Below are 26,951 nucleotides of genomic sequence, written 5' to 3' on the forward strand. Positions count from 1 at the left end.
GAGAAGCTATACTTCATATGAGTTTACACTGCTGAATAATTTACATAGGGTAAAAGGTATAAGTAAAGGACCCCTGACAGTTAACTCCAGTCACGAATGACTCTGGAGTTGCTGCGCTCATCTTGCTTTACTGGCCAAGGGAGCCAACGTTTGTCCACAGAGTTTTTCTGGGTCATGTGGCCAGCACGACTAAGTCGCTTCTGGCAAAACCAGAGCAATGCATGGGAACGCCATTTACCTTCCCGCCGGAGAAGTACCTATTTATCTACTTGCACTTTGACGTGCTTTCAAACTGCTAGGTTGGCAGGAGCTGGGACTGAACAACGGGAGCTCATCCTGTTGTGGGGATTTGAACCGCTGGCCTTCCGATTGGCAAGCCCAAGGCTCAGTAGTTTACACCACAGCGCCACCCACGTATCATTTGCATAGGGTGGTATTCAACTATTACTTAGAGTAGACCTACTGAAATTAATGGACCTAAATTAGTCATGCTCAATCATTTCAATGGGTCTATTACGAGTATGACTAACTTTGGATACAAACCATTACTTTTTAATAATTAATTTCAATAATTTGATTGAAATGTAACCAAACAATTAAGGGGGGCTGAATTGGTGTGGACAGGTGAAAAGTCAAGGTTTCCAGTTTTGGACATAAATAACCTGAAACATGAGAATAGACCCTAGGAAGCATGGGAAAAGATGGCACACCTATTTCCTAATGCTGGAAAGGCACTTCTGGAAGCCAAGTCTCCCATGAACTGAAATCAATGCACAGAGAGTGTTAAATTAACTTTGACAGATGCAGCCACCATTTCAAAGCTGTGCCTCCATGCTGCAAGGATTTCTTATTTGGAACCGTTGTAGGTTTAGTTATAAAAAAATGCACACTTTTGTATTTTAAAAAAGTGAGACAAACTTTCATCAAGACTACAGAGATAAAAAGGTTGTTTGTGTTTACAACTTCCTGTCAGGAGACACAGGTATACCATTGTCTTCCAAAATGTAACATTATCCATCTGGCCAGCAAACATCTGGATATTTATCTTAGCTCATCATTTCCTCCTGCAAGTCCAGAAATTGTCAGTTATTTCAGCTGAGATTCAGCCCAAGGGAGAAAAGAAAAAGTTACATCCTTATTTGCCCAGATTTTATAAACTGAACTTTACCTTTTTCCCTGGGATGCCAGTAAGCATAAATATAAGTAGTCTGAAGTCTTCTTATTGTGGTTTAACGTGATGCATTTAAACTACAAGGGCCATACAACCGACACATTTGATTTTATTATGTAACTAAGTTTTAAAGTTCAGCACAGACAATTCAAATACTAATACCACTTTTTAAAATAAATGTTACATTATTTTAAGTCAGGCTAAAATTATCTCCTCCCTCAAACACACATTCTGGGGTCCACCATTCCCCTGTAAAGCGCAACTTTAGCAAAGTGAATTTTCCAAATGTTCTGGTGGGGGAAGATTAAATGGCCAATAATTTATTTTAGTTAAAAACAAAGCAGAACCAAAAAATAACAAGTGGGAGGCTGACTTTGCCACCACTTGAAACAGCAGCTATGCTGCCCTCTTAGTTTGAGTGATTCTCTCCAAACTGTTTGATTATAAAATCACAGAATTATAGAACTATAAGAGTGGGGGACATGGGTGGCGCTGTGGTGTAAACCACTGAGCCTTGGGCTTGCCAATCGGAAGGTCAGCGGTTCGAATCCCTGCAACAGGGTCAGCTCCTGTTTTTCGGTCCCAGCTCCTGCCAACCTAGCAGTTCAAAAGTACGTCAAAGTGCAAGTAGATAAATAGGTACTGCTCCGGCGGGAAGGTAAACAGTGTTTCCGTGTGTTGCTCTGGTTTCGGTGTTCCGTTGTCCGCAGACAGTTTTTCCGGATCATGTGGCCAGCATGACTAAGCCACTTCTGGCACATGACCCGGAAGCTGTATGCCGGCTCCCTCAGCCAGTAAAGCAAAATGAGCACTGCAACCCCAGAGTCATTCACGACCGGAGTTAACTGTCAGGGGTCCTTTACCTTTTTAGAGTTGGGAGGGACCCCGAGGGTCATCTAGTCCAACGTTCTGCAATGCAAGGATCTTTTGCCCAACATGGAGCTCCTCATGTAGATTCCTAGTTTGGAAGAGTCAGTCTTATCGCAATTTGCCAGACATAATGACGGATTGAGGTTTGATCAAACCAGAAAGTATTCTATTAAGCTTAGTGCATAATAGGAGGGAAGGGTGGGGTGTCAACACGCAAGTATAGTGCTTGTTGCTGTTGAGGTCCCCAAGACACCCCCACCCCAATAACACACACTTCACACAGAATTTTTGTTTAAGGTTTTTGGCATAATTTTGGCCACAACTTTATTAACATACATGGATGTGAGTGGTTGCTTAGGCATTGGTTAGGACTATCTGTCCCCGTGTCTGGGGACAGAACTGACTTCCGGATTCCAGCGAAAGTCAGTGAGGGGGAACAATGTTGGGGAGAACTGGAGCTGCGCCACAAGCCCTCAGCTTCTCCCCGCATGCTCCCAGGGGCTTACGCGGCCCGAACCCGATTCCAGGGGTTTGGACAAAAGGATGGCAAGCCCCTGAATTCCTTTAACAGAATTCCCTTGCAGCAGCAGCATTGGAGGGGCAGGTCTAGCCAATCCTTACCCCTCCTCCAACCAATTTTAACCAATGCCTAACCGCAACCTTACAAGTTGCGACGATTTGCTATGCAGTAGGCAAAAAACCAAATGGCACCAGCCAATCTGCCAAATGGACAAAATTCCTACCAGGCCCCTGCCCCAACGCAGGCGACCTCGTAACAGGCATAGCAAGGTCAACGCACAAGACCCAAATTAAGGGCGGGTGGGCGGGTGATCCGGTGCACGCAGCAAAAGAGAAAGCAGATCGCTGCGAGCACTGTTTAAAAAACCTCTGTTCCCACCCCCAAATTGGTAACATCAAAATTACCCCAGCAACTCAGGCTACCAATCTCTGCCAGAGCTATACCATCCCAAACTGCCTGGCAACAGAGGGTGTCTTGGCTGGCCCCCACCGCAATATGTGCTCCCTTTTAATGAGAACACGCTTTCCCAATCTTTCAAACTATGGTTTAAATTTCTGAACGTTAGAGGATCAGAAAATGTGACCTACAAATACAGCCTAACAAATCAGGAGGCTTACAGGTTGGGAAATTCAGATATAGCCAAATAAAAGTTGACTTTTAACAGCATCACATATGGGTTAGAATTTGTCCACAGTAATTTGGAAAAGTTTATTTGCTCACAGGCAACTATAGGAAGATTAGTTTGCCTAATTCATATGGTGAAACATGACAATAGGCCTTAGACCAATTCTGAAAACACCAGAATGGGTCTATTCATTCCATTGACTATTTTTAAAAGTGAGGAGTGCAGAGGAATAAATCTGTTTTATCCATTTTTGTGTTTGCGTCACCTAGAAAACACTCCAGTATCCTGGGGAAAGCACTGCCATTCTTGAACTAAAAAGCATTTTGGCACCTTTAAAATGAAAATAAAAACCTTTAGCCACCGGGGAAAGACATCAGATACTGTATTTGTAATTAACCAAGCAAAAGATATGTAAAACAAACAAGGTAACTACAGTAAATTAGAAACCTTATGCTGTCACCTTCTACAGAAAGTTTTCCCACCTTTTTTAGAATTAGTAAAGTTAAAATACACTCATACCTCGGGATAAATGTGCTTCAAGTTAAGTATTTTTGGGTTGCGCTCCATGACGGCCTGAAGTAACGGAGCGCGCTACTTCTGGGTTTTGCTGCTCATGCATGTGCAGATGGTCAAAATGACGTCACGTGCATGCGCTGAAGTGGTGAAACACGGCCTGCTCATGTGCAGACGCAGGTTGTGTTCGCTTCAGGGTGCGAACGGGGCTCCAGAACAGATCCCATTCGCATCCCAAGGTACCACTGTAGTTGGGTCTGCTAAAATTTGAAAAGCCATCTATTAAGCTTTTTCCCAATGGCTCACATGTTCAAAGGCACTTTCTAATACATTTTTGAAGTCTCTTTTCTGGTTGTTGTTTTTTAAGCTGAAAGCAAGTTACAAAAAAAAAAGTTACTAGTAATATATGTTTAGTGTAACATTAATTTTAGTTTACATTGCTGCTCTTCAACAGCCTCACATGGAATGGCTTGTCATAAAAGAGGCAGGGAGGCATTGCTCTCCTGAGTCCTTTGAAAGTTTGCAAAACACAAGTAGCCATTACTGTATCTTGCCAATCCCACATGGTGCTGGATGCCCCAAACTGACTAGTAACCTCCTTTTCACTGCTGTTTTTCCACTTTGCTTGCTAGTTTAATCACTAGCAAGACAGTGGTCCTCTACATATACAACTGCCCAAAATAGAGCACTTCTAGAGAACAGAACTGGATAGTTTCCTCAGTGAAATATACTCAGAGTCGCAAAGTGATTTCATGCTCTTTATTCAGCTCATAGTGGTGAGGAGGAATGAATAAAAGTCCCCTCAAAGTATCTGCTTTATATACATTATTTACACAATGGGCTGCACATGACTGGCTAATTCCGGAATTCTACTGTAAGCCAATCAGGTTGTGGATTCACTTCTATCTGGAGCATGATTGGGTGGTTCCTGCCAACCAATCATAGTGCTGCATTGTTCTAGGACCACTCAGACTGCTGTATTCTGAATCCTATTGTTCTAGGACCAATCAGACTGCTGCAGTTTGGATCCTATTCAACTCCGTACATAACACTCAGCCATAGTGTAAAGATGTTCCCTTGACAATTCTCTATTCTGTGTGGCTATTATGACACGAGATTCTTGTACCTTGCTGAATTGGCACCCATCCAGTGTAGTAGTAAGCAGGCTGTTTCAGAATGAACCATGCATGCATCCTGTCACTACACAGTTGTGTGCTTCTTTCCCTGACAGGACCTAATCTCTTTTCTCCCCACAGGTGGGAAAGCAGCTGGGGGGAGGATTTTCAGCAGACTAATGGCAGGAAGGATAGGAGTTAAAACAACCCCCCTACTGTTCTCCCCGCTCTTGATCACAGCCTCCTCCAAGGCTGCTTTGCATTAAAGAAACAAATCATCTGGGGAAAGAATCGTGCAACTGAGTGTCACATGTAGTTTGAACCTTAAAAATCGTATTGCCTGCAATGAAATGGTCTAATTATAATTTAAAAATAAGAGTTCAACAGTGTTCTCTTAAAGGGCAATTGTTCTCCCCCCCCCCCCAAACAGAAGTGAACAGATTTTCTTTTCCTCTCTGTCAATGCAAATTTGGTGGATAGGATTAGGTGCTCAGGATGAGATGTATTATAATAGCTTTTCATAATGGAAATCATGGACATCTTAGTGCTGCCAATACAGTTAATGTTGTTGTTGATGAAAAATATTCCCCATCTCTCTCACACCCACACAAAGAATTTGGCTACCCCTTATGATGAATATTCCCTCCCCTTAGCATTGTCTCATCTCCCATGCACTTCCTCATCTCCCACCCACCCCTCTCTCTAAATGAAGTCTGGAGTTCCTCCCCATAGGATTGCTGTATGTCCGATTGCCTCCTTCCTCTGCTGCTTAATTCAAAAACCCTCCCAGCATTGTTCTAGCCCGATTCTGACCCCATTCCTTTTTCCATCACAAGTGTTCTCATCAGCGGCAGGAGCCATCCCACCCTTCCACTCAGTTCAACAGCCCATCATAATTTCCTACCTGTCCTTATAGTTTTTAAGTCTGCAGCAATGTTTTCCACACATCTGAGGATTTAGGAATGTTTCCCCTTTGAACAGAAATCTCTATTTCCTATCCTTTGAAGGAAATGCAAAAGTTCACGCTAATCCCAAAAGGGGTCCCCTACTAATTTTAGGCATGTTGGCCTAAAATTATTAAATAATTTATACCTTCCTTTTCAAACCAATGTTTTGGAACAGCTTACATTTAAAGAAACAAATTAAACAATGCTGGAAATCAAACAACACAGTAGAAACGCACAGAGGTATTAAAAAGCAAGGTAAAAAAGCAAATATTTTTTCAAAAAAGAAGAAGTTTAAAAGCACCTATATAAGAAGGGGAAGAAAGGGCATTTGTTAGATCTTCATGAGAAGAGAATTTCATAATTGTGATGTCACCAAGGAGAAGATCCCATTTCTGATAACTACCAATCAGATCTTTGCGAATGGATGAGCCAGAGAGCAAATCATAAAGTACATGCAAGTTCATATGTTCCACCTCACCCCAGGCCATTTTGGACTTTAAAGGTGACTGCTAGTATTTAAAATACAAACATATATAACAGCAAATTAAATGTTTATACGGCCATTCAGTTTTAGCCCCTACCTTTCATGCTTCAGGAAGGCTGACAATCTTTTTTCATTTTTAAATTAATTTCATGTATGCATATATATGTTCATTCATCTTTGCCTTGCTAATTAAAGAGAGTAAAATATTTAACTTCAAAATTGTTCCAAAGACTGGTGGCGGTAAGGGGAAGAGATTTCTTGACAACAGCATGGGTACCAGGCAATCAGAAGCATACTGGGTACCCCAGCTTCCTAACTCAAGAAAAAAAAGAAACCTTCAAATTGAACACACTCACAAAAAGGCTACACTGCTCTCAGAAGATTACATCTGACTTCACTCTTAGGGAAACGCCAATACATTTTTGAAACTTTTCACTGGTGCATTTTAATCAAGTAAATAAAGATAATGCAACAACTTAGGGGAGTTTCACTAAATATAGTTATTTTCCATACAAGTGAAGTCCTGATCTTCGCAGTGGTTCACTCACATAGACAAACTTTACAATTTGCAGCTTCCAGCCTGCCTGTGTCTTGCCTTTGAGGTTTCTACTTGCCTACATCCAGTCATGTCTAGCCCAAAACATTTTGCTGCCTAAAAAGGAGAGAGGAAAAAACACAAAATGCCCCTTCCATTCCATAAACTGAAATGGAAACATGAAATGGACTGGTATGTGAATCATACTTCTAACACTATGGGAAGGAGAACATCCTCTACTGCAGCTGAAGACAGCTGAGGGACACAAAGCTCTGTCCTCGAACATCTCACTTTAGTTCACCATTCCTCAACCAAATGCAACAGCATCAGGACCCTCGTGCATAATAGGAGCAGAACAATGCACACATATGCCTTCTGGCATCTGGCATTTGTAGCCTGGGCTGCCTGCCTCTCGGTTTTCCTGTTCTAATGGTACTGTCTGTGATGCACTGGAACATGACTAGGGAGTACAGGAATACAAGCAGCATCACTAACAGTTCAGGAGAGTGAAAACAGCCTGCAAACATGCTGAGGGGGCATAGCAGGGGTAGACTGTTGTCACTACTTCACCCCCATTGTCTATTGCCTGACACAGTCACCTTACTCTGCCTACAAGTAGTCTGGTCCTGGGTGACAGGATGACAGTCCTCATGGCCAAAATGGCATTCATGGTGGAGCAACTTGTTAAAGAGAAGATTAATACATTCCTGGCAGCATCAACTGAGCGTGCTTTCATCAGCATCTCTTGAGAAAACAAGTAAAAAATATACAAGAAATCAAAAAACAAAACAAGTCTTACCATGAGCCATACGGTGGAACCAGTAGTAACCAAAATCTACTCCAAGGAATGTCAAATACCATGTCCACGGTGAGTCCCATGGCAGTTCCAGAAGTCTGTAGTTGTCCCACACATAGATGTATATTGCCAGCTCAATGGTTATAAACAAAGCTCTGAAATTTGGAAGGCATAGTTCAGAAGAAAATTTCTGAGTTCAACATGTAGCCCAATTCTATGCACATTTATTCAGAAGAAATTTACTCAAAAGCTAGATGAATATGGCTTACTCCCAAGTAATAGGAGATTGTTGCTTGACTCCATGCCTTTCAGAATCTATCAAGGATCCATTCAGTCTCGTGTGCTAGTTAACATGATATGAAACTATTGGACGCAGTCATATGGGGACTTGGAGGGTGGTGTTATCAGTATACCTGTGATACGCAGCTCTCTCTTTCCATTCCTTCAGAATCAGAAAATGCTGTGTTGGACAAGTATGTGGAGGCAGTGACAAATGAGGCATATAAAGCTCTAAATGGCTTGGGACCCAAGTACCTAAAATATTCCTCTCAACCATTTCAAACCCCACAATCAACAAGTGAGGCCTTTTTGGCAGTGCTGCCACCTGCACTACTCAGTTGCATCACTTTTTCAGCGATAGTTCCCCATTTGTGGAATGCCCTCCCTATTGAGTTGTAGGTCTCCATCATTACTAATGCTCAGGAGGAATTTGAAAACATTTCAGTATTTGGTGGCTGAAGAATACTGCTCCTCCCTGAGATCATTTGGTGGAGTACTTTTTAAACTGTAATTGTTTTTAGAATGTTTTAACTGAATAATAAAGTTTTTGTTTTTAACTTGTGGATCTGTTTTCCACCCAGGGCTCCTTCAGGAGGAAACACAGGATATAAATTCAGCAAATAAATAAATAAATATTGTAGAAAAACAGTGAAAGAACACTTGCTGAAGCAATAAACACAAATTCATAAGGAATTCAAAAAAAGGTGAAGATAAATTATTCAAAATCAAATCAACAGGGCCCTATGAAACTGAATCTACAGAAGCAGTGGCCCAATGAGCAGAGGCAACATTGAAGAGTCAAAAAATGACAAACAAGACAAATAAGTGCAGTCAGCGTATTAGATTGCTGCTACTGTGGTGCTGGAGGCTTAAGCTGACCCAAAATTACCTGTAAGGCTCTGCGCACCTGATTCCTCTAGCTACAAAGAATCACTATGATCAAAGTGTGTTAACACTAAACTATTATTTGGGAAATGCATTGGCAATGTTTCCTGGTTACAACTCCAAAAGCCAAAAAGAATTCAAAAAGAGTATGAGAGGACCCTCTTTCACCTCTGGCTGTCATAGTCCACCTGTGCCTCACTCATAGCCCTCCAACAGCTGTCCTGATTTTCCACTCAAGATATCTGTTTAACTTCACTTTGGCAGTTGATGGACCGAGAATTTCCATGCAACTTTCAATGGTAGGTGAACCTGCCATTTTCTAAGGCAAAACACCTGGAAGATGTTTAATTTTCATAAGAGTCCTGTTCTTCAGATATTGTTAAAGATGATTTTATATGACCAACCATATTTTTACAATTTATAGCATGCGGCATTTGCAAGTCTTAGCTTAAATTCTTAATCATACAGACAAGTGGCAAGAAGAGAACCAATGCTAGTCTAAAGGGAACAAAAAAAAGTATTCTCAACAACATTTCACTGCCCAGGAAATGAAAAAAGGGGGGGGGGGATCCAGCAACACAATGTTATCATTTATTGGCCACTATCCAGTGAATAGTTACATGGACTTAAGCCCTACTGAATCAAAAGGGCTTAAGAGTGCCTGACTCTGTGTTGGATTGTGGCCACTGGATACTGTTTTCTCACTTTGGCCTTGTTAATAAAAGAAATGTAATGCTTTTGCAGCATATCCAGAAATATGAATAGATACGTTTCCTCCATTTTTATGAACTTTCATTTTACCCTTGAGTCCTTTTTTCCATGGGTTGTAGCCAGAGTGTAAAATTCAGACTAACTGCAAAGAAATGATTTTGTTTTGGTTTTAAAAGTCACGCAAGTAAATTCTGCATATTTTTCATTCATCATTGGATTACAAAAAAATGAAACATAATAGCTAAAATTGTAAGAATAATTGATTGTATCACAAAAAGCATCAGCAGTTACTTATATTTTTTTGTATAATATTTTATGAAAGTCATGAACCTAGCAGTTATTTAATGCTTACTCTTTTTTCCCCCCAAAACAAAAAACCTTCTACTCCCCCCTTCAATGAGGGTTTCAAGAAAAAAATGGAGGCTAATTAAGCTGATTATTTATCTGGAACTAAGCTCCTTTGCGTAAATGGCACTTGCTCCAAGTAAGATGATTATAATCAGAAGCTCTGACAAATTTTCATTGCAAAATAGTAGGAAAATTCACTAACATTACAACTTGGCTTTAATTTCTACCTATTTTGGAGTAATGTAGCCTTATATGCAATTCTGCAAAAGGTTAGATAAATAATGTGTTAAAAATCCATAAATTGCTGTCTAGTTTTGTGGAATAAAGGAAAGGAAGCTACTAGGAAACGCTGGATCTTCAAAGACTAAAATCAAGTAGATATGACACAAATAAAATATGAGATAGGAAATCCAAAGGTCGCCAACCTTTTTGGATTAAGTGTGCACATTGTGAATCTTGTATCTGCTGTGGAGCACAAAATGGCTGCCATGGAGAGCATGGAATAACACAAAATTAGAAAGACAGCCACCCTTTACCACCTTATGCTTACCATGAGCAGCTATGTATGTTCTGCTGGTTCTGATTATGGAGTGAAATCTCGCTCTTGCTCTCTCTCTCTCTCTTTCTCTCTCTCTCTCTCTCTCTCTCTCACACACACACACACACACACAAACACACTGTTCTTGTCTAATAACAACAGGCAGCATTCCTCAGCGCAAGGGAAATATTTATTTAATAAAATGTATACAGCACTTGATTGTAAAAAACAAACAAACCTCAATGTGGTTTACAAAGATACAAGCTGGCCACACCACTTATTTCACAGAAATTGCTTAGAAGTCACCAGCACACACCATAACTAAGTCTACAGACTTACTTTAAAATTGAAATTTACATTTCTCAATGGGAAAACGACTAGAAAAAGTAAAACAACAAGATTTCCTAATGTTTTCTCTACGAAAAAGGAGGGAGAAGCAGCAGCCTTTGGAAACCTCAGGTTGAAAAAGGAAAAGAGCTTGCCTGCAATCTGAAATCCCCTTTTTATTTTTTGGACAGTTGCCAGCTCTCGAGCTGACAACCAATTTATTACTCTGTCAACCAACTTATTAGAGTTGACACAAATCGAGTTGAAATATGCTTGACATGCTAGAGTCAAGGCTTTTTCTCCCTTTTCACACTCCAATACAAAGCCAAACTTTCCGCAAGGTGGCGGAAAGGGGAAGGAAGGAGTGGGAGTTCTATTCCCTGACTTCGCTCAGGAAGGCAAATATGATCCACTTCTACCCTCAATATGCAAAACTGGCTATGAAGTAACCTTAGGCTAAGAGCAATTCACAAAAATGGCAGAGTTTTGAATATTATTAGCAGAGCCTAGTAAACGTTTGCTTATTGTTATTTTAAATCTGTGCTGTTTCCCTTAAAAATAAAGAAAAGCTGCAACCAACACAAAAATATGTACCATTGTTTTCAATGATAAGTGTATAAAGAATTGCAGCCCTTATAGGTTAAATGACTTTCAGCTATTTAAAAAATGAATATGAAACAGCTGCATAATTTTAAAGGTTATCAACAAAGGAAGATGTAGAATCACACATAATAAAAATTCCAATAGGAATTTCCCCTCTTTTTGTAGTCAATACAGTGTGGAGAGTTATATTAAGTTGACAGGATTAACTATATCTTGTTCTGGTTTTAGGAATGGAAATCTTCATTGCAGGCATGGCTAAAAAGAAACAATATTAAGTGTACAGCCTAAATACAAAAGCATATTGGCAAACCAACTGAAAGGTATTTTCTGATACTTCATTGCAGGCTGCAATCCTATATTTTTCCATGGAAGTTCATTCCTTTCAAATAAATAAGGTGAGTTTAGGATCTGAATATAAGAAAATATATGCATAAACACTTCACATTTACCAAAATGTTATTGTGAACATTTACTTGTAGTTCTTAATTTCATGGGGGAAAATGAACCAATATAAGAAATAGTGCATTAACTGTAGATGATATTCATATCTAGCATATATATACCGGTAGTTATTTCCGGAGAAATGAGTATTGTTTTGCTTGGTTCACTGAAAACTTTTCAAGATTTTAGGCAAGTTTTATTTGTAATTTATTTTTTAGTGTCAAGGTTTTCAGAACCATCTACTTACAGAAGGGAACAGCTCCATTGAGTTCAGTGAGACTTATTCCCAAGAACTGAGCTTTAATGTTTCAATCCCGTTTCCATTTCTAAAGTGATTTTTAAAAAGTTTAAAGCTTTACATTTACATGAATTTTAAATGTCTCTTAAATTATCCTTAAGCAACTTACTATTCGTTTTCATTCAATTCTTACTTGGAATGGAAGCAAGTCCCACTGTGTCCAATAGACCTTACTTACTAAAAGTTTTTAGGATTGCAGCCGCAATACTCTTCCTCCTTTTAAGAGAATTTAAAAGTTGCATTACATACTTAAATTTTAAATCCCTGGCTTCAAATTTCTTCACAGCAACTAAAAAGGTATTCTTATTATATGTCTGAAGATCTGTTCCAACTACAGGTTTGATGTATTGCAAGTCACCATTTTAATACTAATCACATGCTTTCCAAGGAAGTGGGAAACTTTCTCCTGTTAGCCGAGAAGATGAAAATTAGTCCCTAGGAGAGGATATCATCAATAGTGCGTTAATCTAACCCTCAGCTGTTAATGATTTACACTACTATTTCCCCAGATACAGTGAGCTCTGCTGAAATATTATTTTAACAGTTTCAGTCAAACTTCCTTACTATGTATTTGTTGGGGGGAAAAGGCTGCCTGAAGCTCTAATGGAAGGAACTTAATATTTTTTTTTTGTTTGCTTGCTTTTTAGGATAAAAAATGACAAAGGAATGTTTTAATTTTTAATCCTGTTAGCTTTTCCCCTCTGCTATTCATAACTCATCTAGAACAATGGATAATGTTTGGTCAACTGTTTAATAAAGGGATGGGGAACTTCTGGTCCTCCAGATGTTGCTGGACTACAACTACCATGATCCCTAACCATTGGCCATGCTGGCTGGGGCTGAAGGAAGCTGCAGTCCAACTGCAGGGCCATAGGTTCCATGTACCAAACTATGACTTGTGCTTACCAAGCACAAATCAATTTGCTGGTTCAGATGTAAAGTCAAGTATGAACTAAAGTAGTAGTACCTAATTTTACCAAAGCATGCAAGGGAAGCAGCATCTGGAACATGCGCAGAGGAAGGCAACCAATATGATCAAGGGTCTGGAAATCAAGCCTTAGGAGGAATGGTTGAGGGAACTGGGTATGTTAACATTACTGTATTTTAATATTTTGTTGAAAGCTGCCCATAGTGGCTGGGGAAGCCCAGCCAGATGGGCAGGGTATAAATAATAAATTATTATTATTACTATTAGTATTAACCTGGAAAATAGGAGGCTGAGAAGAGAAATGATAGTCATCTTCAAATGTTTAAAGAGTTGTCACACATGGAAGGGGCAACAAGCTTGTTTCCTCCTGCTCCGGAGACTAGAAACCAAACCAATGGATTCAAGTTACAAGAAAGGAGATTCTAACTAACCATCAGGACTTTCTGACAATAAGACCTGTTCGACAATGGAATGGATTCCTTGGGAGAGCTTTCAGCACGTGCCAGAACTGCATTACTGTTGGTGCATACTTTATTTCTAGCGCAAGACCATCCCAGAAGTCAATACCATCACGGCGAAATCCCTCTTCATCATTAATGCCAGATGGATGTCTGCAGGCTGTGCCCCAACAGGAGGCCTCTGTGAATGAACTTAGTGACTGGACAGATATGTGTTGGAGAAGGTGTTTGATCAGATAACCCAGGCCCTAGTTATTTAGGGTCTTTTAAGTTAACATCTAAACCTTAAACTAGGGTCAGTTGCAAATCTGGACACTGGTGTAGTTCTGTTAACAATTACATGGCCATGGCAAGACACATCACTCAGCAACCCAGCAGCTGCATTCTGCACCTTCAAATATTAAGGGAAGCCCCACATAGACTATTACAGTAATATAGTCTCAAGGATACCAATGCATGGTTCATTGTAGCCAAAGTTGATAAGAAGCAGTCCTCAGCATTACAACCACAGGAACTTCCAGCAACAATGATGGATCCCCCATGGCACCCATTTTGTGTTATGCCATGTCCTCCACGATAGCCATGTTGTGACTGGCACTCACAGCACTTTCTCAAAATTCAAAATGTGCCCAATGGTCAAAAAAGGTTATCAACCCCTGATTTAAACTAGTCTATTTAGTCGTTTACAAATACTTTCAGATGCAGATGTGGAAAACCAGTTCCTGCAAAACTACGTATTGTATTAACAGCTGCATGCCTCAGTGGCCTAGTTTGTATGTTACATTAACCCATAATAAAATAAACTTTGGTTTAATGTGCTCACTGCTTAAGCAGTAGGTGCTTTGCTCCTTCCACACTCCTGGTGCTGCTGCGCTGCCAAGAAGCAAACCATGGTCTGGCTTAACATTACATTCAAACCCAGGCTCATTGTTGCTGTATGAGCAGTAGCCAAGGTCTGTTCTTAGCTTACAACAAGTGGAGAAGAATAAAACACAAGCCTAGCTTTGGAGGTAACACTGATTGTTTCCCTGCAGTGCAGTGGCAGCAGGAGGAGAAGCTAAATGCCTTCAATTTCACACTGCACTTTCACAACCAACCCAACCTACTAGCTTTTTTGTGTTAGTGAAAGCTAGTATTTGCCACAGGGGATTATTTCCCCCTAAACATGAATCAGCCAAACCACGCAATTGAGAGGACTCACTCTGGAAGTCGAGACAGGATCCCTGCAGAGAGACTTGCTATGCTGTCATTGACCCGAGCTGATGATCCTTTCTGAGCCCACTTAACAATAAGCTCTAGAAAAATCAGGGTAATGAACCATGGAGTTGCCTAAAATGAAAAAGAAACACAAAAACAAGATAGTCAACAATAAAAGACGACAGAGTGCTTATTTTGTAGTAAAGATTTATACTTGAGACCACATTATTTTTGCTATCATCGCATCTGCATATTGTAGTTTTGCAGGAATATTGCTGTTGGTTGATTTTTTTATTTTGTATTGCATCAAAAACTCAGTAACAATGTATTTTCAGTACAGACAATTCACACATATAGCTGTCATCAAGAGACAGGAGATCAAGTGAAGTTTGTCTGAAGGTGTGAAACCAATCCTAACTTGAACATGACATTTATGAAGAAAATTGTATTTTAAAAACATATGAACTTTCAAGAAAATATAGGTATTGTGTTCTTCTGACCGATCCATGAAATTAGTGTGTGTGTGTGTGTGTGTGTGTGTGTGTACACACACACACACACACACACACACACACACAACTTGTATGAAAAATACCATTTTGCACGGTGAAAGGGAAACTGAAAATTGCCTTCTGGGAAATTTCTCCATTGTTACATTGAGTAAGTCTGCCCTTGCTTATGTTTTACACTGTTAAAGACTCCTCTGAAGCAAAAGACTTTCTCAGTGTATTGTTTCTGAATCAACTGTATTTAGAGCTGGTCATTCTACCACACAGTTATTTCACACTGCAAGCTATACTGATGAGGCTGAGTAGACTCAGGGATCTAATTTTCCATAAAAGTTCATAGCAGATGTAGAATTTATGTTCCCAGATCCAAATCTCATTCTAGCACTTTTCACATGTGGGGGTGAGGAGAGGAGGATCACACATGACGCTATCACTCCTAACCGCCACACACTCAATAAAATGTGTGTGTAGATCCTACAATTAATATATATCACATTTTCTAGTGACCAAGAACCCTGGAAAAGCAGGTTTGAATTTACAACTAGGCCATTAATCCAGCTTACCCACTGTAGCAGCAGCTTTCCAAGATCTCGGACAGGGAACTTTCCCAAGCCTTTACCCTTTAAGATTTTGTGTTCTCCTCCTATCACAGAGAAACTGAATCCCCATTGCAGAATGCCATTCCAGAACTAGGACCGGGATAGATAATGATATAGTGAGATGAGAGAGCAAGCTACCTGGTGAGTGGGGATGGATGGGGAGAACACTACCTTCTCCCAGTCATCAGATCAACCTGCAGGGGGATGAGGCAAGGCAGATGAAGTCTGCCTGCGTGTTGCATGTGCATGAAACAGAGAACACCTGCATGTGACCACTCTTTCTTCTCTGTGCCTGCTGTATGTGTGTGTGCAGTGCAGTGTATATGTGTACACACACATGTGTGCTGCCCATGAAGCCCTTTGAAACGATAGCCTCCATTCTTCCTACATGTCTTGGGCCAAAGAATGTTAGCTACCACAACTTTAAGTAAATATGTCAGGAACTAGAGACATTCATGGAAACCATGGGATCTATAGTCCTTTCCAATCTGAAAAGTGCTTCTGTTTCAGTGCAACATAAAAGTGCAACTGTATATGTATATACAGCAAAAAACATTCCTTCCCAGCTGGGGACATAATTGCAAACCAATAGTCTGATCCCATGGGTGGGCTAGTCCTATTCAACTAACTTTCATTTAGAGCAGACACACTGAAATTAATGGTCATGACTTAGGCCCATTAATTTCAGTGGGTCTACTCCAAGTAAAGATTAAAGGTAAAGGTAAAGGTACCCCTGCCCTTACGGGCCAGTCATGTCCGACTCTAGGGTTGTGCGCCCATCTCACTTAAGAGGCTGGGGCCAGCACTGTACGGAGACACTTCCGGGTCACGTGGCCAGCGTGACAAAGCTGCATCTGGCGAGCCAGCGCAGCACACGTAAACACCGTTTACCTTCCCACCAGTAAGCGGTCCCTATTTATCTACTTGCACCCGGGGGTGCTTTCGAACTGCTAGGTTGGCAGGCGCTGGGACCGAGCAAATCATTGAATTCAATGAGACTTGCCCAGGTATGTGTGCTTATTGTGGGAGCCTGGGTGCTCCACTTTACTCAGGCTTTTGACACTTGAGATATAAATATTTTAGGACCTACCTTATTTCTGTGCTTGTAAGTTGTTTTAAAGTATTTTTAATGTTGTGTTTTAATTGTTGTAGCCCATTCTGGGACCTTGGGGTAAAGGCCAGGTAAACAGTAAAATATACTTTCCCCCCAGCATTCACCCAACACTTGGTATTAAAATGCCAGTCCATATTTGTTTCCCCTTTTTATTTGGGCTTCCTCAGAATTTCCTGTATCATTCTTATTGAAACCTGGTGCCAACCAGCTCCCTGCAACATTAAGCTCCAATTCATTTCAGGCCACAGTCAGGGCCAGGAAGACAGGAAGCTGCCTTAGGCCCAGTCAGAACAGTGGGCTGCCTAGCATGGGCGAAGCTATTGAAAAGCATTGAAAGTACTCAATCAACTGAGGTTTTCCCCAACCAACCTACCAAAGCGTGCCCTCCGTACTGGCGTGTGTGTGTGTGTATTTTTTTTACCTGTGATTTCCCCACAAAACATCATCAACTTTAGAGGGTGACCTGACTATCTTCCCCAACAAAAATCCTGGCTACCCCCATGCTGCCTATATCAGTATTGTCTGCCCTGGTCCAAGGTTTCAGACGTGGGAGTCTCTCCCAGTCCCTACCTGGAGATGCTGAGGACTGAACCTAGAGCCTTTTTACATACAAAGTGTGTACCATAGACAGAGTTGCCAACTTGAATAAAATACTGGGGGGAGGCAGGTAATCCCCACCCCGAAAAATATATAAGGCACCATACGAACAGCAATGCCAAGGGCTTTTTTCCCAGTGGGCGCCATTTTTTCTGGTGGGCGCCATTGTCATTCTAAGGGAACAAGGGAGAAATCTGGCCCTTCTTTTTCTAGCAAAATGGTGCTGGCGATGTCCATTAATTGGAGTGGGGGGCTCAAATATTTGATTGGGGGCGAAGACACCCCGGCCCCCTGGCTCCTAGGGCCCCATGTGATAGGAATTTTTGAGGTCTTAGATATATAGTAATGTTCATAAGCGTACCAACCAAACACGTGCATAGATCAGCACAGGAAGAGCGACCTGGAACCATTTTGATTCCTAAACTGAGCAAATGTTTTCTCTGCAAGGTCGAAGTGGGAAACCTCCCCATTGTCTCTTTCCTCACAAATCCTGTCTCAAGGGCACATTTAAGATATGAATAGGGTGTGAGCCTGTGACCTGGCCCACTAAGTATTTAACATTACAAAAGACAAATTTCAAATTTCTGTTTTAGACCGCCTTTTCTGTGATGTAGGTATGATGTATCTGAGGGGTGGTCTTAGATTACACCCCTTCCGTGATGTATGTATGATGTTTCTGGGGGTGGTCTTGATCTACAGGGTGACAATTTCAAAAGTCTTTATAAGGCCTTGCGCGCCATTGTTCTGGGTCCTCCTCCTCTCCTGCGTGTGAAGGGAGCACCCTGTTGCAACAGATCAATAAAGATCAGGCTTACTAGCTGCTTTGCTTCTCAATATTCTCTGGTTGGCCTCTGTTATCTTCTCCTACCAATAGGGAACCTATGTAAGGACTCTATATGGGCTCTTGGATACCCCATAAGGGGAAAAGGGCAATTTTTGTTCACAACACCCAGGGCTGCCCCACAAGAAACAGAACAGCTCTGCCAACACTTCCCCCCAAAAGAGCCTTTGTTTTCTCCTCACCCCTGAGGTAAAACTCAACCCTGGGCTTCTCTATGGCAGCCCAAGAGCCCTTGCCACGACGTGTGTTCCACAGCCCAAAGCACAGGTTGCTTCCTTGGGGTTTGTGCATAGTTGGTGGGGGGGAGGGAGGAGAAGGACCGAAGTAAAACCCCCTCAGGTAAAAAAGCCAAGCGAGGCCGCCTCCTCCTCCGAGCTGCGCTTGGCTCACCTGGTCCGTGTAATCGGGCACCTCCTCGACGGCGCAGAAGGAGCTCTCGTTGGGCGTGAGGGCGTAGAAGAGGCCGCGGAGCTGCTGGGAGGCGGGGAGCGCCCGCTGAGGGGCGGCGGGCGAAGAAGCCGCCATGGCTTGGCTGCGCTCGCCTTGTTTGTGCAGCTGCTGCTGACAACGACGCCGACCGCCTTTTTTCCCCCTCCTGAGGAGAGGCGCGAGCCCAAGGCGAAGAGCAGAGAGGATATTAGCCCGGCGCTCCCTTCTTAGGGGAAAGTTCAACTTATCGGGGGTGGGGAGGAGAGAGAGAGAGAGCGAGAGCAGCGCTCGCTCCGTCTTTCCTCGCTAGCCTTTGGGGTTAGTTTCAAGGCCGCGGCCGGCGCCCTGCCAGCCCGGGCCCTGCGCCAGCCGTTTAGGCAAACAACCTGAGGGAAGTAGATCGATGAGCTGCGCGAGTTCAGCGAGCTCTGCGGCTTCTGGAAGCAGGGCTGCGGCGGGTGACCCATAAGTTGAGGAGCGGCTCTCGAACCACCGCCACGGCCTCCTCCTCGCCTCAGGGTCTCTCGTGACGAAAGTTGGCCGCCACCCTCGCTTTCCCCTCCGACGTAACTAGGCACGCTTATCTGACACACCTGAACAACTTTGCAGTCTGCTTTTGTGAGCCAGTGTGGTGTAGTGGTTAAGAGCGGTAGTCATGTAATCTGGGTAACCGGGTTCGCGTCTCCGCTCCTCCACATGCAGCTGCTGGGTGACCTTGGGCCAGTCACACTTCTGTGAAGTCTCTCAGCCCCACTCACCTCACAGAGTGTTTGTTGTGGGGGAGGAAGGGAAAGGAGATTGTTAGCCGCTTTGAGACTCCTGAAGGGGAGTGAAAGGCGGGATATCAAATCCAAACTCTTCTTCTTCTTCTTCTTCTTTTCTTATCCTCGCAGCATCAGCATCACTTTTTGTTCTGCCACCCATGCTGGCCTTCCAGGAACATAATTCTTCTTCTTTGGCCATCGCTCCTAGCCGAGTAAGATTGTCTTCCATGGAAACAGTCTTAACAGCGAGTCTGTGACTGACTGTGGAGGCCAATTCGGATCCACACGTCCTTCCACAGTGGGGACATAGTTTTCTGGGTGGGAGTTGATCACGGTGAGGGTTTGCCAAATGTGCCTTCCTCTTAGCTTGTTTCTCCTCGCCCTGAGTTTGTGCATCTTCAAAGTCCACAACACCTTTGGTAAAGGCTGTTCTCCAATTGGACTGCTGGCGGGCAAGTGTTTCCCAATTGTTAGTGTTTATACTACATTTTTTAAAAATATACAAGCATTTCCTGGCCCTGTCTCCCCTGATTCCACTTCCTTTATTTATTGGCATTCTAATGGGCAGTTCTTTTGATGCACTAGTGCAGGCATAGGCAAACTCGGCCCTCCAGCTGTTTTGGGACTACAATTTCCATCATCCCTAGCTAACAGGACCAGTGGTCAGGGATGATGGGAGTTGTAGTCCCAAAACAGCTGGAGGGCCAAGTTTGCCTATGCCTGCACTAGTGGTTTGAAGCGCTAATGGTTAATCCCCCACCAGGCATCACCTAACAAAGGAATTCACCTGACTTCATCAACACCTGTTGATTGACTAGGATTTAAGACAATTTTGACTTTCTTGTTATTTATTAAATTTGTATACTAACTCACACTTGGGACGTTGTTACTATACAAATTTAATAAATGATAATAATAACTGCCCCATACCTTCAGGTTAATTAACTCTTCACATGCTAATTGTGGGTGCTCAGATCCACACATCCCAATACACCTGGATCTTGATTACATTCGCCTGCGCTGGGCCAGTTGCTGCAACAATGACCAGCAATGGAAGGCAAGTGGAGGTAGGGGTGCCAAATTTTGGTGTTTCACAGGGCACCGCTGAAATTTTGAAGCCTAAAGTCTGCCACAGATGCCTGCCTCCTGTCCACACAAAGAGAGAAAGTAGAGAAATGGGGTTACACTGTAGTATTGCCAGTTTTGTTTTGTTTTTGAGAGGCACCGTAGCTGCAACAATAACAACTTAAAAAGCTTTAATTTGTTACATTACAAAGACAGTGTATTCTAAGGTTACTTCCAGACTGCTGTTTATTTAGCATTCTGATTTGTTTGCACGAAGCTTGCAGGGAGGGTTATATAACGTCACTGTTTATTGAGCATTCATTCTGATTTGTGGGAGAAAATATAAGAGACTGCATCAAGCAATTTCAGTGCACAATTTCTAGTGCATTTCCCCATCACTTTCTTTGCTTCAAAAAGTATTTTAATTTATTTATTTTTTAAAATGCAAATGGGTTTGTTTTGCAAAAGCACCAAATCTACTTTAATTGTGAAATTTGATGGTGATGCTATGCAACTGAATCCCACCCCAAAAATACCAATTGTGTTGAAGTGACCTAAGAAAGTAGTGTTTAATGTTCCGATTCAATCATTTTCTTACTATCTTACAACATTTTCCTTATTTTATAGCACTTTGATCTTGCGTCTTGCTCCTCTTGCTTGCTGTCTTGCTGGGAAGCACAGCAATAGGAATTGAATCCAGAAGCAGGTACAATTCTTTGATGTGCTGCCATGTAAGTAGACCTTGTGCTAAAGAATAAGTACCCTGTTATGGTTTCATCACTGCATTTGCTGTCTCAGCTGTTAATCTGAGTCCAGATTAGGTTTGTCAACATGGCAACGTGGAAGGAAATAACTTTGCTTCTTGAAAATATGATGCTGCACAAAGCTTTGAGACAAAGATAAGTAACAGAGAGGGTATGTATAAGGAATGTTTACAGTTGGAGTTAAAGGAAATTCCTCTCAGATTACAGAAGGCAAGCAATAATATCTGCAAATTTTCATTGATTTTTCCATATCAGTTACAAAATGTTTAATAGTAACAATAAAATGAATCGACCAATTTTCCTGCTTTGCTGGAGTATTTTATTTCTCATTATACAGCTGCTGCAGACCAACATTGTGATGATTCTTGGTAGATGCAGAATTGATACTTGATAAGTCAATTGTTACCTTAAACAACTTCTAAGAGGTTCAGTAAACTGGTTATCACAAGGTACACATAAGCTATGTTGCTCTCTGCTCATCCAAACAATAAAATAGAATACAGACTGAGCATGTGCATATTGACACAGTAGACTCAGAGTCCATTTTAGAAAATAACTAGAGATGTTTGAACAGAACAGAACAGAACTGAACTGAACTGAACTGGGGTTCAGGAGCCCCTTCTGTGCTCCAAATAAGAACAGCATATTCACTTATCTTTACACCTTTACTTCAGCCCTTTTATCTATATTATGAGGTTCATTTTGATTCTATGGGGGTAAAGTCCCTGTGTCATGACAATAAATGCATGGTTACATTTTAATGTGTATTTGTAAACTGCTCTGTGAATAATGTCTCTTTAAAAGCAGCTCAGGTGAAACTTACTGCAAAAGTTCAAATGGGCTCAAAAGTATACAACAAATCATGTTGAAAATGCAGATAATAAAAAGACTATGTGTATAAAACACTGTGAATAAAAGCAAGAATCAATGATTTTTAAATTAGATTAAACGTGGGGTTGGATCTAAAGATAAGTGCACTGAAGGGGACTGCTGAGAACAAACTTTCCTCCCTGCCAGCAACCATCCCAAAAAGCCTTTCATGAGATCCAGGGGTCATTGTTGAATGGAGTGACTTATGGCATAAGGGTCTAGAGGAACGGGAAAAGGCAGGTTCCATTAGTTCCCTTAGGTGTGCATATCTCTGGATTCAACCCGTGGAAAATATAGAAAAAGTTTTGAGTCGTCCTGTCAGTTAAAAATGAGAACATTCATAATTCTTTGGCATGATACAAGCTTTGAGTTTTTTTCATGTGGAGATTACTTCCCACAAATGTCTCCCATGAAAATTAGGTGGGTAAAGTCACACAAAGCAGACCACTTCAGAAACAAATGCATCAGTGTTTTCTCTTAGAAGGAACATTCTACTAATAGGACCCCAGCATCCCCCAGTTTGCAATGTGGTAGGACATTCAGTTTATGTGAGTATGGTCTCTTCTCTGGCATACTCTCAAAGGACTATCAGAGCCCTGTTTGTGTCCTGAAGATGGAGAGTTGAAAGAGCAAATGCAGCATATATTTACTGAGCTGAATACTGAACTGTGACTTGTTAGCATTTGGCACAAGGCTCCAGAAACAGGACCTTTGTGAGTATGGATGTGTACGTGTTCCTCTGCCCCATGCCTTTGTGTTTGTAGAACCCAAGGTCTCTCCAATACAATTAAAGGAACACAGGTCTAAAGGGATAGTATTCTAGTGTTGACTAATCATTTCAGTATCCAAGGAAACTAAACTCTTGGAGGAAATTGAGGAACTGGCCCAATGTGATCTGCAGGCAGCTCATATTCTTATTTTCTCTGAAGAACTCTGTCCCACCCACTCTATGAGCAGAAAACACCCAGACGCTTCCTGTTTGGGTCTCTTTGGAGCTCTGCAGCAGCATTAAATAATAAACTCATAAAGGGAGTTAGGGTAGGTTTAGAATGGGTTGGGCAATACCGTTTGCCTTGGCAGCAATTCACTGCAAAGTGAAATTGTATCCAGACGTGAGCTGCGGATAGTTTGTTTGAATGATTTGAAATTATACATGAATATGGGAAATAGCTTAAAATAATAAATAATAACCATATTTTTAAAAGTCTTTTGATGCATTGCTATTTATTAAAGTAGTCTAAAATGTGGCAATACAGTGGTACCTCAGGTTACATACACTTCAGGTTACATACGCTTCAGGTTACAGACTCCACTAACCCAGAAATAGTACCTCGGGTTAAGAACTTTGCTTCAGGATGAGAACAGAAATCATGCTCCAGCAGCACAGTGGCAGTGGGAGGCCCCCATTAGCTAAAGTGGTGCTTCAGGTTAAGAACATTTTTCAGGTTAAGAACAGACCTCTGGAACAAATTAAGTACTTAACCCAAGGTACCACTGTAGTGCTATTTATTAAACTATATTCCTAGCCTGATGAGGGTAATTGTGCAACAGCTTATTTTGATTCATTTAATTGGTGGTACCTGTGATTGCAAAAGAGTCGAAGTTCTTTATTAGATAAGTACTAAAAACACATGACGAAATAATGCTTATCAGTCACAAACCAGTACCTGATTCCATCTCTTTAATTTGCGGCTGTGGCTCCCCATTTATTTATTTATTTATTTTTGTAATGAGCTAGTGCTATGTACTATAGACAAATATTTATGAAGAGTATTTCATAAACAGAAACTGATGGATTATCTTGCTGAGAACCAAGGCATGTGTTTAAATAATAGATATTGGAGGAAACTCTGGAACAAACCTGATATACTTGCATGGCTTGTCTTTTAGATGGTTAGCTTGAGAACAAGGGCTGTTGCTACTTTTGAGTTAAAGAGTAAGGTAGAAATGCTTTAAGCAAAAGAAAAATGTATCTAGGCATTAACAACAACTCTATAGAGAGCTCCAGAATGAATTACTGTATATACATAGGGAGCTCTGGAGTAGTCAAGAACCCTGGCTACAGAAGCAGGACTTGTTAGGAAACTGCTAAATGCTTTTTAAAATGTTTAATTTCACAATGGGTGCAGCTCAAACACATTTGGGAATGCATTATTGTTTAGATAGATGGTTGTGAGGGGACTGAAGGGAAACAGTGGTGTACTTCGGTAATTTTTAGATTCTGGACTTAACGGTCTTAGGGGAGGCCTCTTTAGATGGTAACGTGTATTATTTCACTTCCTCCAAAATGTGGTAAGCCAGGCCTGCTGCACTCGGAGCCATGGACACCTTCCCCAAACTCCTGTACTGATGTGACACCACTGAAGAGAAGATAATGCACTGGCAGTTTCTGTCCAGGTGCATATACTCAAACACTCTAGACACACAATGCATTCATCTCCCCTCAGAGCTTTAAGGAGCTAAAGGAAGGTGTGAGGCCTGAAAAAATTCTAGTGTACACCAATGTTTATTGTTACTGCTGTTGTTGTTTTTTAAAAAAGACATTTCTAATATTACCACAGGCAAAATAGAGTATTTTACCACAGTATGAGAAAATAGGGATCAACGCTGGTAAATTAGGACATTTGGAGTGTAAGGACATTGAAATAACTGAGGTTACCAGGGCTTGAATCACCATGGCCTAGAATACTAATAGTTTACATAATGGGCATAGCTGGTAAAAGGCCCTTCTAGGCACTGAGGCCACCTGAACCTCCAGTGGTAAGGCTGGGTGGGTGGGTGAGAGAGAAGGAATGACGGGGAGCCTTGTGAGAACCTTCCGTGGTTAAAGGTAAAGGTAAAGGGACCCCTGACCGTTAGGTCCAGTCGCGAACGACTCTGGGGTTGCGGTGCTCATCTCACTTTACTGGCCGAGGGAGCCAGCGTACAGCTTCTGGGTCATGTGGCCATCATGACTAAGATGCTTCTGGCGAACCAGTGCAACACACAGAAATGCCGTTTACCTTCCTGCCAGAGAAGTACCTATTTATCTACTTGCACCTTGACATGCTTTCAAACTGCTAGGTTGGCAGGAGCAGGGACCGAGCATTGGGAGCTCACCCCATCGCGGGGATTGAAACCGCCGACCTTCTGATGGGCAAGCCCAAGAGGCTCAGTGGATTAGACCACAGCGCCACCCGCGTCCATGGTTAGGCCTCCACAGTTTGTATGGCTAAATCATACATTTTGTGGGGGGAAAGATGCTCAGTGGTAAAGCATCTGCTTTGCCTGCAGAATGTATTGGATTTGATCTATATTGACAAGCTAGAAGATGTGCAAAGGAGGGTGACCAAGATGATCAAGGGTCTGGAAACCAAGCCTCATGAGGAATGGTGGAGGGAACTGGGTATGTTTAGTCTGGAGCTGTTTGACAGTGGAATGGTCTCCCCCTGGAGGTGGTGGACCTTCCTCGGTGGTTTTTAAGCACAGATTGGATGGCATCTGTCATGTGTGCTTTGGCTGATATTCCTGCTTTGCAGGCAGTTGGAGTAGATGATCCTTGTGATCCCTTCCAACTCTACAATTCTATGCTTTGACTGGCTTTCCCAATTTAAAGTACAGCTCAGGATGCCAATATCTCAGGGACCACCTCTCTCCATATGAACCAACCTGGACCTTTTAGTCACCATTTGAGGCCCTTCTTCATGTACCCCTCTTTGGGAGGTCCAGAGGGGGGCAACACAAGAAGGGGCCTTTTCAATGGTGACTCCCCACTTGTGGAATGATGTCCCTCGGTAGACTTGCCTCGCATCATAATTACATTAGCTTTAGGTGCCAGGCAAAAACATTCCCTTTTTTGCCAGGCCTTTGGCTCTTATTTATCTGTGATTTCAAGTGGGTGGAATGTTTCAACCCTGCCTTTAAAAAACAGTATTGTCTTTTAAATTTTCTTTGTTTTTTCTTTTATGTTTCTTTCTATTTGCATGTTTCGTTATATATTGTAAGTCACTTTGAGTTACTTTGATTTTTTTTAAAAAAGACCAATAAATTTAATAAATAATAATAAATCCAGCAAGAAATCAGGTGGCAGAACTGAGGCAACACATCCTAGCATAGTGGGAAGCAATCCTAGGTAAAACATTCATAATGGTGGATGTGCATACCCTGGTGGGCTGCACACAGACCCAGAAGTACCGGGACTTAATAGATGAACACAGGGAATGGTTCACCAGAATCACAATGACAAGACAAATACTATTTTGTTTAAGCTATGCTGTACTGCTTTTGTTTGTATTTCCTCTGCTCATTTTTATAATTGTATAAACTGCTTTACCTGTTTTACTTCCTTTTCATTGTAAGATTGTATCATTGTAATCCACCCTGGGACATTATGGTGAAGAGTGGGGTAAGGAATCAAATAGATAATATTGCAAAACTGGATCCATGACCTAGTATTAGAAGCTATATTCTGCACTAAGATTCAAAAGGGGGTCACATTTCAGACAATTTGTCACAGCTCCCTTGAGCTACACATGGAATAAGCAAACTGCTGTATATCATTTCCCCTCTTCACTTTCATTTCCCCTTTCTCTTTCTCTTTCTCCTTCCCCCCACTTTTCTCCTCTTTCCGTCTTTTTATCACAACTGGATTGTAAACAAGCGATAAGTGGGAATACAGTGGACACTCGGGTTGCGAATGTGATCTGTGTGGGAATCATGTTTGCAACCTGCAACACCATGCCTGCGCATGCACAGGTTGTGATTCCGCTCTTCTGTGCATGCACAAAGCATGATTCAGCGCTTCTGCGCATTTGCAAGCGCTGAAACTTGG

The 26,951-nt window shown here is 41.8% G+C and overlaps 1 protein-coding gene across 1 annotated transcript in view; it reads right to left on the reverse strand.

The window, feature by feature from the left end:
• The window catches only part of AGMO (alkylglycerol monooxygenase), a 126,981-nt gene extending 107,815 nt beyond the window's left edge, over positions 1 to 19,166 (reverse strand). The window contains exons 1-3 of the mRNA XM_083468414.1: positions 18,640 to 19,166; positions 14,594 to 14,721; positions 7,580 to 7,731 (exon numbers count right to left, since the gene is read on the reverse strand). Of these exons, the coding sequence (XP_083324540.1) occupies positions 7,580 to 7,731; positions 14,594 to 14,721; positions 18,640 to 18,774 (415 nt within the window). The 5' untranslated portion in view covers positions 18,775 to 19,166. The remainder of the gene's footprint in view (positions 1 to 7,579; positions 7,732 to 14,593; positions 14,722 to 18,639) is intronic.
• Positions 19,167 to 26,951: the final 7,785 nt, after the last annotated feature.

Source organism: Podarcis liolepis (assembly GCF_965112155.1).
Source record: "Podarcis liolepis genome assembly, chromosome: 12".
Classification (NCBI taxonomy): Eukaryota; Metazoa; Chordata; class Lepidosauria; order Squamata; family Lacertidae; genus Podarcis; species Podarcis liolepis.